Raw genomic sequence first — 14539 nt, 5'->3', positions numbered from 1 at the left:
TTAAATTAAATGTTAATTTCACAAGTTATCCATTTGTATGTGTCAGGAGTTTTAGTTGCAAAAACAGAATCGGTTCTGACTAGCTTAAGAAGAGGATCTACCAGAGGATATTAGGTTAACTCACAAAACTGTGGGAGGGCTAGAGAAATAGGCTAATTGCTAAGCTTCCGGGAATAATATCCAGACTCATTCTCGAGACTCGCCTCATCAGGGAAGAGCTTCTGCTAAAACTGGGTGGCTCTGATGCTACCTTATTAGCAATATGGATGCTCCTCTTGAAGCCTGTGTTTTTAGGCTACTCACATTCAAATCAAAGTCTGGTTGGATATGGATGATGGCTCGCTGGTTGCTCAAGGGGCTGGAAAGTTGATTCTTCCTGGGCAAGTGGGATATTCAAAATGTGAAAAACTAACAGAATACCGAGAGGGTACTGTAAAGATGTCAGCCACCTGTGCCAGTTGACTGTCACACTAAATAACAGCAGCAAAAACCGTATCATGCTTTCCTATTCAACATGTGGTCCATGCACCAGCAGCATTGAGTACCATCTAGAAAATGATAAATGCAAAATCTTGGACCCCACCCCAGATTGACTGAGACAGAATCTGCATTTTAATAAAATCCCTCAGGTAATTCTAACATGCAGTGAAGTTTGAGAACGGCTGCCAGTGTAAGAAAATGTAAGACGTTTTCATGAAAATGCACTCACCTCCCCCAACGGGGAAACCCAGAGTCTCATCAGTGCCTGCATCCAGCTCCAAGTCCAAGATCTCTGGGTGATGTTCTCCTCTAGTTCAGTCATAATCTTGCCCTGACAGTTCACAGCTACACACTTAATGAAGTAAACCATCACCAACACCCTATATAGAATAATAAGGAAATAAGGGAAAAGGGTGAATGAAAAAATAAAATTAGTTAATATATAAACATATTATATATAAATATAAGCTTTGTAGTAATTATATATTATGGTATATAAAAACATATAGAAAAATATATTAAGTGTGTGTATATATATATAGAATATATATATAGAATATATATATACAATATATATACACAATATATATATAGAATATATATAGAATATAGAATATATTCTATAGAATATCTATAGAATATATAGAATATATATAGAGAGAATAACATAATTATATACATAGCCAAGTTCACTTGCCCTCAGCAAGCACCTGGGCTGGTACAAGTTCATTACAAGTGGGGTACCCCCCCCAATGTTGTTCCTGAGAGATCTAAGCAATTAGTGGTTTTACCTGTGTGAGTCTGCTCCAGTATTCCATTAAATTTATGCCACTAGAGGCAATATTAAGAGGTGTCCAAAAGATTCTTTAGGTTCTAAAAATACTTTTCCCCATGACTGCACAGCAACAGTCCTCTTGCCCTTGACATTCAGAATCAATCATCCCAATCTACTTCTTGCCTGTTTTCTCCAATCATAAGGAGCCTCCAATTACCACATCATCAATTCAGCTTCCAATTCAGTAGGACCATTGTGTCTTCTCATGGTAGCATTTCTCCCTTGACCTCAAACTCAGCAAAACTCAAGGGGGTTGGGAAGGAAGTAACATTTTTCTCAAGTGTAACAGTAAGTATAATAGTGAGAGGTTCCACTCCGACCCTTTGCTTTTTAGACCATCCGTTCTGGCTATGAGAGACACCACTTCTTGGCCACTGGTTCAGAGCATGTGCCACACTCTTTAGGACAAGCTGCAGCCACAAATGAATCTTCAATAAGCTATTCTACATTCTGTAAATAGGAGACCAGTAAATCCTTTAAATGCAATCATTGCCTTATTTCTTTTGTGGTAAATTGAATTCCTTAATCGAAAGTAGTATTTTTTAAGATAGCGTGCAGTGAATAAGGCATTCAGGAAGTCCACTGGTGATGTAACTGGCAGAAGTATATAGAGAAAGAAAGGGAAATCTGTCTTTAGAAGTGTCTACTCCTATGGGGATAAATCATCTCTTTCACCATGTAATCAACCTCCCATCAGGTGGCTGACTAGTACACCCAGGGAGAGTTTTCTCTATGAAATACTTAGGGTTAGGGGCACCTGGGTAGATCAGTCAATTAAGTGTCTGACTCTTGATTTTGGCTCAGATCATGACCTCACCGTTCATGAGTTCAAGCCCTGCACTGGGCTCTGTGCTGGTAGCACAGAGCCTGCTTGAGATTTTCTCTCTCCCTCTCTCTCTGCCCCACCCCTACTTGTACTCTCTCACTTGCTCTCTCTCAAAACAAATAAATAAACATTTGAAATACTTGGGATTAGTAACTTCCACTGGCAAACTCAAATGTTGCCAGGTCAGTTTGATGAGACGTTCACGTTGTTGAATCTACCTATAACTTCTGTCCTGCCTCCACGGTAATTTAATTTATGAAGCCACCGAGCAAGCACTGTGATGACTGGAGAAAGCCTGACACTCACAGAGTTGGTCACTTTGTTTGCCTAATTACGAAGCACATCCTCAACTGTAGGACTCTCTTGGTTAGGACTCTCATGGGGTACAAATAACCCTCACTACTCTAGGGCCATTCTCAAAGACTGAGAAAGCAAGCTTTTTAGAACTTTGGGTAGATGAGATAAAAGATGGGTGTTTAAAAGATACCTGGAGCCACAAGCGACAGTTGAGCACTACAATGTATATTAAAACACTATAAGCACCAAGAGCAAAGGCTAATGTAAACCATGAACTTTAGGTGATAATGATGTGCTGATGCAGGTTATCAATGGTAACAAATGTACCACTCTGGTGAGAAATAGTAAAATGGGGAGGCTAAGCCATGTGTGGGGATAAAGAGTATGTGGGAAATCTCTCTACCTTCTCTCAACCTTGCTGTGAACCTAAAACTGCTCTAAAAATACAAGTCTCTCTTAAAAAAAAAAATTAAAAAAAAAAGTCAAAGACAAGGTCCAGTCTCCTTTGACCACTGTCCCACCAATTCCAGTTTCCTTCCTAGAAGGAACCATTGCTGTCACTTTGGGTGTACATTCTTTCACACCTTCTGCACATTTATATAATTATACATGTACCCCTTGAAAATATATGTATTATACAGTTTAAGTGTGGAATCGCTGGATGTATAGTATTAGGCAACTCGGTTCTTTTTTCGCTCTCTGCAATCTAAAGACCGTAAACACAGATCGATCTAATTCATTTTAATTTCTCATTGTGTCTACAATACAGATGCATCAGAGATTATTTAGCCATTTTCATAGTTTCCCTTTTTTTGACATTAACTGTATGTAACGAATATCCTTCTTGTACAGTTGTACAGGCCTCCTTGAGCTCATTCACAAATGTTTCTCTAGGGAAAATCCTAAGTGAAAGTTATGAGTCACAATATATGAGTATTTTTAATTTTATTTTTTTAACTTTTTTTTTTAATTTTTTTTTTTATTTTTGAGACAGAGAGAGACAGAGCATGAACGGGGGAGGGGCAGAGAGAGAGGGAGACACAGAATCGGAAACAGGCTCCAGGCTCTGAGCCATCAGCCCAGAGCCCGACACGGGGCTCGAACTCACGGACCGCGAGATCCTGACCTGAGCTGAAGTCAGACGCTTAACCGACTGCGCCACCCAGGCGCCCTGAATATTTTTAATTTTAGAGATATGGCCCAAATGCTTTATATTTTCATGGTAGTGTGTAAAAGTATCTATTTACCCACACTCCTGGCCAACTGTGTTATATTACCAAACTACATAATTTTTGCCCATCTAGTAAGTATAAATTATCTGGTTATCAAAATTCACTTCTCTGGTTGAGTACTTATGTTCATGTTTTCTTATGTATGGTCATTTACATTCCCTTTTCTGTTCTTACTCTTTGCCCATTTGTACTGTCTTTTAGCTATAGGTTCTTACTAATTATATTCTAGATAGTAATCCTTTATATATCTTTATTGCAAAAATTTCTTCCAACCTTTGTTTTATTTGTTTTTTGTTTTTTTTTTTGTTTTTTTTTTTTAAAGTAAGCTTCATGCCCAGCATAGAGCCCAGTGTCAGGCTTGAACTCACAACCCTGAGAGCAAGACCTGAGCTGAAATCAAGAGTCAGACCCTTAACCAACTGAGCCACCCAGGCACCCCTATTTCAGTTTTATTCCATCCCGTATTCAAAGGTTTTCTTCTGATGTCATAAAATTTCCTTTTGGATTTTGAATTTAAAAGAAAAATCTCATTTAAAATGTTTTCCCCACCACAAAGAAAAAAATACATTCTTATATATTTTATTTTAATATTTGTATGTTTTCCCCCAAATATTTAGATTTTTAATCCATCTGAAATTATCTTTATGCATAACATGAAATGGAAATTTACTTTTTTCCAAATGGCTAGTGATTTTTCCTGCATTGTTTACTGAAAAGTAAATCCTTTGCCACTGACTTACAATGTCACCTTTTCATATACTGAATTTCCATAAATACATGGTTGTTAGTCTATTTATCTTTTTACTATCTGATAATCACTGTATTAATTTAAAAAGATGTTCTATTTAATCTTTCTTTTCAGAAAACTTCCTATTGAACAATTCTATTATTTGACACAAAACAAAAAAAGTGACATCTATGGAAATGATTCTTTGTAAGTTTGGGGTTTCTTTTCCTCATAATGGACCAAATAGCTTTTTTAAGTGAAAATGTGTTATATGAGAAATAAAAAAAGCTCCCAAATGGGAACTTTTAGAAAAACAAAAGTGTTCTTTTATTTTTCCAACAGAGATCATTAATAATAGAAACAAAGACCAAAGAAATAAAAATTTAAAAAATAAACCAAAACCCACTTATAGTTTGTAGCAATTAAACAAAGAAAAAAATACAAAATATGGAATAGTAATTTTCAAAAGAATTCAAACAAGTCATCTGGGTCCATTTCTCTGCCTTTGACCTAGTTAATCTAATAAGAATCTGTTAAATTTCTTAAAAGTTTCATAGGAAATGCCCCAGCGCCCTCAGCAAAATTTTTCATCAGGATATTATGAGGGGAGAGGATTATCATGACAATTTACAAATAATTTGTAATAAAGTTACTCCCTAAGTCTCCTTTTTGGATAAGGAATATTTTTTAATTTATCCTTTGCTTAGAGGAATTACTTTCCAGCATATTAAATTATCTTTCCTCTCTGAAGTAGTCCGTTATATATATATTTAAAAAGCATACTTCTTAATTTTCAGATAAAAATAAAATACTGACAACACTGAAGTAACAAGGAAAATATCACTTCTTTACCTTTATTAGAATTGTAAGGAATTTGTGTAGATAAGAAGTTAATATAGAGTTCAGCCACAAGAGGGAGCCAAAAAGACGTGAAATCTGTGGTGGCTACTAGGTCCTATTCATTTATCCCTTTGAGATCAGTACACTTTGAAAAGTAAATGTAGAGTGCAGCAGTAAAATAATGGACTGGTTTAGGTCAAGGGCCTGGGTCTCTGAGCATTTTTAATTTTCATTTTATCCTTTCAAACTTGAACTTTTTAAAAAGTTTTCCTTTTTAAAAATGTTTTCAATTTTGAATCCAACTGATTTTAGATATACACTTGTCAATATCATAGCTAAATTTGTCACATGAGAAAAATTTTAGATGCTGATTTAACATTTCATATATTATAGCCAATCTAGTAACTCGGAATTCCTTGGATTATTAATATTCATTGCCCCCGCCTTCCCCAAATCAACCATAAATATAACTGGAAGACATATTTTTTGGTTTTGTTTTTTAGTCCCAAGCCTGCAAACTTGGAGTCCAAATAAAGACATAAACCTGTTAAGATTCATCTCTGAATTATGTGTTGATAATACACTGTGGAATCAAAACATAATATAGCTTACGTACCACTTTCTAAAGAAACATACAAAACTTAACCGGCACACTCCATTTTGTTGACCTCTGCTATCAACAGATAACATTCTATTCACTTTTTTATGCCTGAAATATTTCAGAAATATCTGCATAGGCTGAAACTAACTGTTGAATCCAACAGAAGTAGGTGACAGGCCTCTAGTGTGGACTTTGGTTCCTGGGCTTCAGTATTATTTCTTGGCAGGCAGGGCTCAGGGTAAACAGTAAAGACGTAACTTTCAAATGAACTGATTCAGAAAAGACATGCCTCCAGAAACATGTTCAGGTTTGTTCCAGCCTTTCTGTCAACGGGGCAACAATTATGATCGTGATAGATCAGCAATCCTGGGCAAAGGGACAAAGCACACACAGTACTTCTATATCTTGTCCCACCAGGCCACACTGAGGTCACTTGAGGTCATGTAATTGCACCACATGCATGGTGGCAGGCTGCCTGCAGCACTTTGGCTACTGCCTGATTATGAGGGTGAATGTCAAAATCAGAGCCACATTATCATTGGAAGCAGTCAGTCCTGCACCTGCACTGCAAATAGGAAATGCAAAATGGCTGGTGAGTGGGACTGAAGTTAGATTGATCAACAGAACTGAGATATGAGGATATCATCCCTCTGACTGGTCAATATTCAGTGTTCCAGAAAGTCAATCGAGAATGTTATCTTAAAGACACTGTAGTTTGAAAATGGGATACATCTTTATTTTTAAGCAAATTTCTAATAGGAATGTAAGCTTTGAAAAGTCCTTAATATAAATTAGGATTTGTTTCCTGTTTTTACTCTAGGATGCCCAAACCACCTAATGCAACAGTACAGTAAGTATATACTTAACATTTTCCTTCCATGTTATAGTCAAGTAAAAAGTATTGGCAATCCATGTCTCAGTGTGAGTACAAATGTGACTTTTCATGAAAGACTTTAACAAGTGGGAGAAGAGGATGGTATTATATACTCTGCTAATCCTTTCTTAATAAACTTTTTAATTTAGTACAGTTTAAATTTGCAGAATTATTTGAAAAACAGTACAGAGTTCCTATATACCTCATACCCAGTTTCCCTTATTAGCAATATCTTACATTAGTAGGGTGTATTTGTTACAAATTCATGAGCCAAAATTGATGTATTGTTATTAATGAAAATCCATACTTTATTCAGATTTTTAACCAAAATAGCCTTTGTACTATATATATATATATATATATATATATATATATATATAATATTTAACGAAATCTCATACATAGATTCAAGACAGAGTCCATAGCTTTTGAGTTTTAGAGTAAAATATGTTTTGCTAAATCATTACCAGATATAACTTAATATTATTAACTAGGAAATAGTTTCTAGAATCTGAGGGGGAGGAAAATACTGCCTCAATCCCAAATGATCAGAATTAAGTGGGCCTCTCCCTGCCTTTGTAACTTCCACCTTTTATCCCTTCTTCACAAAGCAAAACCCTGGCCACAGACAAAACCAGAAAGACCCAATAACTATGTATACATGTTTTGCAAATTTACTTCCTATTAGGGGGACCAATCCCCAGGAAAAAAAAAATGTCTTATGAAATTCTTTTGGTTCTGTTTTTGTAATTTAACATGATCTTGGCCTTTGGAATTTGTATTCTAAATTAAGAAGTCAATCTCTACTTTCTGGTCATGTCTTTGTGATGAACAAGATACAAGATACAATGAAAACCAAATGCCTTTGTCGGGCAGTCCTAGCCAACATCAGATAGTACCAAATGGGGCCACCCTGCCCTGGCCTCCGGGTGCATGCTAGCATTTAGCCTGTTGAATGATTCTCTGATAAAGAGGAGAGATAAAGCAGTTAGCATAAAGCCAGGAACATAACTGCTTTATTGTTGTAGTTATTGTTGTGGTTAACAACATCTCAAGGCAACGTCCCCTGAGTATAATTCCTGCTCCTGTAGTAGTTACAATGTCTCAGGACCTCCCACATTAACCACTGAGATATTTTCTAGGGACAGTGGACAGACATGACCATTTTATGAAATATTCATACCACATTTCCTTAAACTACATCATCAAGTGTAGGGGAAATGGCATTGAAAGTTCAAACATTAATCCCACTGATTCGCCATTCTCACCAATTCTTACATCTTATCTCAATCTGACACATACTGGGAAAAATCCAAGAAAATCAAAATTAATCTTATTCCCAGGTAAGTTAATTAGCATAGACTGAGACAATCATTATACTGTATTTACTCAGCCATTCTTTCTGATATGATTTGTGACTAAATGTCTCTGTTGGACAATATTTGAACCCTGGACTTTCTCATTTCATTCTTTACTGTCCCCAGGGTCTCTATCTTTCTTACCTAAGTCCCCAGCTTTCTGACTACTACACCTGAAAGTGAATGAAGCAAACCCTCAAGGCTCTGAATGTGCAAGAACTTCTCTTATAACATGGGCTTTTTACTAGACCTCAGTAAACTCTGTCCTTTCCTGACTTAAGTAGACTGGACATTCTCCCCATGAGGAAAAATGTGTTCATTCCTATTTTATTCACAGTTTGCTCAAACTATAAATGATCGTTTATTTTCAAGCAAATTTATAAGGGGAAGTTAATTTGAGGGAGATAGTTAACTATAATATCCACTGAATTGGACCATGGAAATGTTTATTTAGAATAAGTGGAAATCACTGTGTTGTATATAAAAGGAAGCATACCCAATATTGCTTCACTGAAAGCAGTTACTACTAGGCTAGTGTTTTTATGACTCTGAGGTACATCAGTGAGTTGGAATTCAGGAATGAATGTCTTGATTCTGTGTTCTAATATCATCACGGAGTTGATGACCTCGTGCCTTGTACCAAGCCATGTAGCCATTGATGTGGTGCTTTTTAAGCAAAATAAATACATCAGAAAAGTTTAGTGATTCACAATAAAATGATGCCATACCCAATGCAAAAATGAGTTCAACTGAGGGAGTTTGTGACAAGGGCAAGAAAACCAAATCTTTCCACAAAAACAGAACGAGCTGGCCTTCATAAATGACTTTTGCTTGAAGTCTAGACTTTTTCTCTTACAAATCAGCCTTAACTTCTTGCGGTATCTATGAGAGATCAGGAACTTGTTAAGAATCTTGGACTGCTAGGTATTTCAGAGAGCCCGTCATGATGCCAAGACTGCTGAATTCAGTACGGATTTGCATTAGCGGGCCGAGTAAGCAGTAAGGGGCCGGGATCTGGGCCTGGGCCACCGCTGATTGCCAGCTATCAGCTCTCACAAATCTCTGCTAGTTCTTTTAAGAACTCTGCTAGTTTTTCAAATCATAGTAAAATTGTATCCCCGTGGTCTTTTTAACTTGTTGGTTTTTATTTTTCCCATCAGTTTATCAGCTATTTTTGGCTTTTTGATTTCTAAACAGTACTGTGTACATAAACAGGCAGTATATTTTGTTGATTGACTGCTTAAAAGAAACAGATGGCCTAGGTTGAAAGTTCAAGGCAAGATGGTTGGCTATCACTTTGCATACTGAAGCTGAATGCCCAGAAATGATTCCATAAAATAAAGCACTGGGATCCTGTTAAAACAAGAGGCAGGAATTGAAAGCAACTAGAAAAACTACAGATTTCATGTATCTTCTGCATTAGTTGTGAAAATTATTCACAGATAAAGAATTCAGTTATGATTTATTTTAAAAAGTAACTTTTATTTGTCTAGCAAAATTAGGAAAATATGTTTCATGGCACATATTCCACCAGAAAGCTAACTCCAGGAGTATAGGGGCCTTGGCTCACTGTCGTATCCTCAGAAATAGAACAGTACCAGTCACAAAGAAGGATCCCAATAAATATTTGATGATTAATTTTTTTCAATTGCATTTCTTTCTATTCTGTTTTGTTTGCTCAACTAAATCTCAGAGAAACCTGCTTCCCATATCCGATTGAACACCCCTACCACACACACATCTCACGTGGTGCCATGTTCCCGACCTTTACATCACCTAAGGATCCTTACACTGGCATTAAAGCCCGAAGCCAACGGCCGTTTCCTCCCACTGTGCCAACGAAGGCTTACGATACGACGATTTTGAAAACAAGAGGTAAAATGTGATTTGGTATCAGAACAGTATTAATTCTTCTCATATTTGAATTTTATTCAATTAATAAAATCAAAGAAAGGAGGGCAAAGGACTCAAGACACAAAAGTGTGACCCATCAGATTAGGAAAGTTGTTCCTAACTGTGGCTGTGCTTTAGAATCACCGGGAACCCTACCACAAACCAAGTAAATCAGATTTTCTGCAGGTGCTCTTAACTTTTCTTCTTTATACAGCCTTCCATGCTAGAAGCAGAAACCAAACATTGTAGAATTAGTTGTTTTCATTCTACCTGTTTTTTTCTATTTTTATGTCCTTCCTGCTTTCTCTTATGGCTTAGCTTTTAAAAATTTTATCCTAGCTCAGGTAATTAGCACAAGGGACAATATTTGGTTCAGAGCATCAGGGTCTAGACATAGGTATAGCAGTTGTGATGAAACTGAGAGAATGTCATTGAAACAAGACTCAGAAAGTAATAGGAACAATTTGTTTTGGTCCTCTTAACACCTTGGGGCATCTTCTTGCAGAAGCAAACCCTGGGGTCTTTCCAGATGTGTTGTATTAGGATGGTAAGCCCATTCACTAGTCATCAAGTTTCTCCCACACTAGATATCTGAAAACAGAGAAGAAACCTGCGGAGAAAGACTGAAAATACTACAGAAGAGGTAACTGAAGGTGACAGAAAAGGTGCATGTTAGGCAGAGAGAAACATTTGTTGAATGAATTTAGGCTGTGACGTAGGTAAGACCCAAGAAATGTCCTATAATGCAGTGCCACTAGTGGTACATAAATATTTGGACCCAAATGTTTGCCATCATTAGTATCAACCTCCGTACCTTACTAGGAGACAGCAGTAATATTTTGAAAGACAGTACAGTGGAGTGTTTAAACGTGGACTATGTAGTCAGATGGCATGGGTAGAATTCTACCCCTGCCACTCTGCCACTTACTCCCCATGGACCATAGAAAAGTTTCTTAACTTCTTTGCCTCCACTTCTCAATCTATAAAATGGGACTATGAGCACCTACTTCACAGATACCAGAGATAAGTATTAGCAGTTACTACTTTATCACTCTCTACCCATATAATGATTCCAGTATGTGTGCCACATACTGAATTTCTCCATTACCTCTCAGTCCAGTCATGGATAAAAGGTAGTGAAATCTGTATCAAATATATAGATATATAGACATCTACATACATATAAATACACTCAACTCTAAATGATACATATACATACATATATACATGTAAATACATGGAAGGTTGGGGTGGGAAGAGCTGTGCAAAAGAACTACAAGATAGGATGCCAAGCAACTGAAATTTGTATGATCTTATTAGGCAAAGTGTTAAAGTTATTTTTTTCAATCCCTGAATTAGATAATTTCTAAAATTACATGAAGTGCATAGAGTTAACAAGAAATCAGAGAAATGTGTGCAGAATTTATAAAAACACTTTTCAGCGCAGTTGTAGGTCACAGACTAAAGTAAGTTACCACCACCATTACCCACTCTTCCAAGCATCCACCTGTTCTGACCAGTTAGTCACTCTTAGCGGACCTTAAAAACATGAGTATATTGGGGTGCCTGGGTGGCTCAGTCAGTTAAGCCTCCAACATCAACTCAGGTTATGATCTTGCAGTTGGTGAGTTCAAGTCCTGTGTTGGGCTCTGTGCTGACAGCTCAGAGCCTGGAAGCCTGTTTCAGATTCTGTGTCTCGCTCTCTCTCTGCCCCTCCCCCGCTCATGCTCTGTCTCTCTCTCTCTCTCTCTCTCTCTCAAAAATGAATAAACGTTAAAAAAAATTTTTTTAAATAATAATTACAAGGCAGGCTAGCAAGTTGTGAAAAATATCTAGGACCAAAAATGCAAAATTTGTTCTGATATGTAAATGTTTTATAGAAATCCGCAAGAAAACACTAACATGTTTATCAAACAATAAGCAAAAGACAAGGGATGACAATTTAATTACAAAAGACCGAAAGTGGGGCGCCTGGATGGCGCAGTCGGTTAAGCGTCTGACTTCAGCCAGGTCACGATCTCGCGGTCCGTGAGTTCGAGCCCCACGTCGGGCTCTGGGCTGATGGCTCAGAGCCTGGAGCCTGTTTCTGATTCTGTGTCTCCCTCTCTCTCTGCCCCTCCCCCGTTCATGCTCTGTCTCTCTCTGTCCCAAAAATAAATAAACGTTGAAAAAAAAAAATTCAAAAGACCGAAAGAGATGTTTTTAAAAAAGAAGCAAGTTCAGGGGTGCCTGGGTGGCTCAGTCGGTTAAGCGTCCGACTTCGGTTCAGGTCATGACCTCACAGTTTGTGACTTTGAACCCCGCGCTGGGCTCTGTGCTGACAGCTCAGAGCCTGGAGCCTGTTTCCGATTCTGTGTCTCCCTCTCTCTCTGCCCTTCTCCCACTCGCACTGTCTCTCCCTCTCTCCCAAAACTAAACATTAAATTTTTTTTTTTTAAAGATGAGTATATTGTAATAACCCTTCTAAAAGACCTTTCTAGGGGCGCCTGGGTGGCTCAGTTGGTTAAGCATCTGACGTCGGCTCAGGTCATAATCTCACGGCTTGTGGGTTCAGGTCCCACATCGGACTCTATGCTGACAGCTCAGAGCCTGGAGCCTGCTTCTTATTCTGTATCTCCTTCTCTCTCTGTGCACCCCCACCTCATGCTCTCTCTCTCTCGTTCTCTCTCTCTCTCAAAAATAAATAAACATTAAAAAAAATTTTTAAAAAGACCTTTCCAAAAACTGCTGTACCACCACATTAGGTTTTCTACACTTATTTGAACTCTTCTTTAATAGAAAGACATAGAAGAGTGCCTTAGTACCAGACTGCCTGAGTTTGAATTATTCCGCTTACTAGCTGTGTGATCTTAGGCAAATTGCTTATTTTTGTTGTGCCTCAGTTTCCTCATCTGTTAAAGTGGAAGTAATTGTACCTTATTCATAGCAATGTGAGTGTATATATAAAACACTTAGTACAGTACTAGCACACAGTAAATGTTCAATATATGCCAGCCTTTGTTCTTATTACATATGAGGATGGATGTTCAGAACATTCTTTTTTTTTTTTTAAGTTTATTTACTTTGAGACAGAGAGAGAAAGAAAGAGACAGAGAGAGAAAGAGAGACAGAGACAGAGAGTGAGCTGGGGAGGGGCACAGCAAGAGAGACAGAATCCCAAGCAGGCTCCACACTGCCAGCGTGGAACTCACAAACCTGACCCACAATCTATAGTCAGACACTTAACCGACTGAGCCACCCAGGCGCCCCAGAACATTCTTTAATGTGGAACTTCTTACAGGACCAGAGGAGACAATGCTATATCTGATAAAGCTTATCAAACCACCACTAATACCTAAGAAGCTACATTCTTTAAAATGTTCTCTTTCAGTACCTTTTTGGTAAGCAAATACTAATTCTATTTCTTGATATTTAGGCAGGGAAAGCCCAAAACAAGTAGTACAGAAATGTATTTACTAAGCCTTCAGAGACCAAAAGAGGATGTAGGAAAATTTAAACTTAAAAGTTATAACTTCCCTAAGAATCCCTTTCGTTAACAAGAAAGGTACATTTCCATTGCCCCCTCATATTGCTGGCAACACTCGGGTTAGAGACTCATTCTTGCTCTGTGTGGCCCACATGCTGCTCATTAAGGGGAGCAAGAATTCAAGCAATGCTCTAATACACTAGCTAAAATATGCACCCTCATTCCTCTCTATCTCCTATCATCTTGTTTCTGTTTATTGCACCCCAAAATCCCATTCATAGAAAACTGTTAATTGCTTATTCAGAATAACAGCACTCTTCCTGAAAATTTCAGGTAACCCTTACAGATATGAACTGCTTGATTTTCCAATGGATTCAAAGAAGAAAGCCTTGAATTGGCCAGGTCAGGGTGTATATTATGATGTAAGTATCTTTTAAATATGTGTTTAAAACAAAGTAAAAATGTTTTTACTCTATACATTTATGAAAACCCAAAAGATGGACTGTTTTATTTTCTATCTGCTTAAAAAAGTTGAGATTTTGACCATGATTCACATTTTTTTGTGTGCGTTTCCTTGGCTGATTTCACATACTTTGGGCAGTAAAGTAACATTTCCACAATTACTAAAAAAAAGAAAAAATGCTCCCCACTGAAAGAAGGTGGAAGGCTGCATTTCACTCGCTGTGTATCCCCCAACCCTATTCTTATAATTCACAGCGTATTAAGTAACTCCAAATATACATAGGATAAATGAAAAATTCTCAGAAAGGTTTACAATTATTATCCCAACCATTATATTTGTGTAGAGTCAAAGATAAAAACAGCGGCCACTGTGTACTGAGAAACTGCTACACAATGACCATTCTGGATACAGTATATCACTTAGCCTTTATAATAACTTAAAACGGTTAGTATCATCATCCCCATTTTATAGATGAGGAAACTGGGTCTCAGAGAGTTTGTGGCTATCTCATAATCATTGAACTCAAGCTTGTCGGACTCCACTCTCTGCTCTTAAGCTCGGTACCACGACTCCACATGGGCACGGAGAGAAAATTTTTAATCATGAAGGAAAAGATCCGGACATTTGAAAACTATAATAGCCAACAT

General features: G+C 37.4%; 1 protein-coding gene across 3 annotated transcripts in view; it reads left to right on the top strand.

Moving 5' to 3' along the window:
* Window positions 1-14539, top strand: part of CA2H7orf31 (chromosome A2 C7orf31 homolog) — a 43509-nt gene that overhangs the window by 17899 nt on the left and 11071 nt on the right. Inside the window, exons 4-7 of one of the 3 annotated variants that reach the window (XM_003982869.5) lie at window positions 4533-4604; window positions 6659-6688; window positions 9764-9945; window positions 13763-13851. In XM_003982869.5, the coding sequence (XP_003982918.1) occupies window positions 4533-4604; window positions 6659-6688; window positions 9764-9945; window positions 13763-13851 (373 nt within the window). Of the gene's footprint in view, window positions 1-4506; window positions 4605-6658; window positions 6689-9763; window positions 9946-13762; window positions 13852-14539 lie in introns of all 3 variants that reach the window. The other 2 variants (XM_019825612.3, XM_045052517.1) reach the window with 2 other exon arrangements.

The sequence above is a fragment of the Felis catus genome, chromosome A2 (assembly GCF_018350175.1).
Source record: "Felis catus isolate Fca126 chromosome A2, F.catus_Fca126_mat1.0, whole genome shotgun sequence".
In the NCBI taxonomy this organism is placed as follows: Eukaryota; Metazoa; Chordata; class Mammalia; order Carnivora; family Felidae; genus Felis; species Felis catus.
The sequence above is the reverse complement of the archived record's forward strand: the minus strand, read 5'-3'. Positions and strand labels throughout refer to the sequence as shown.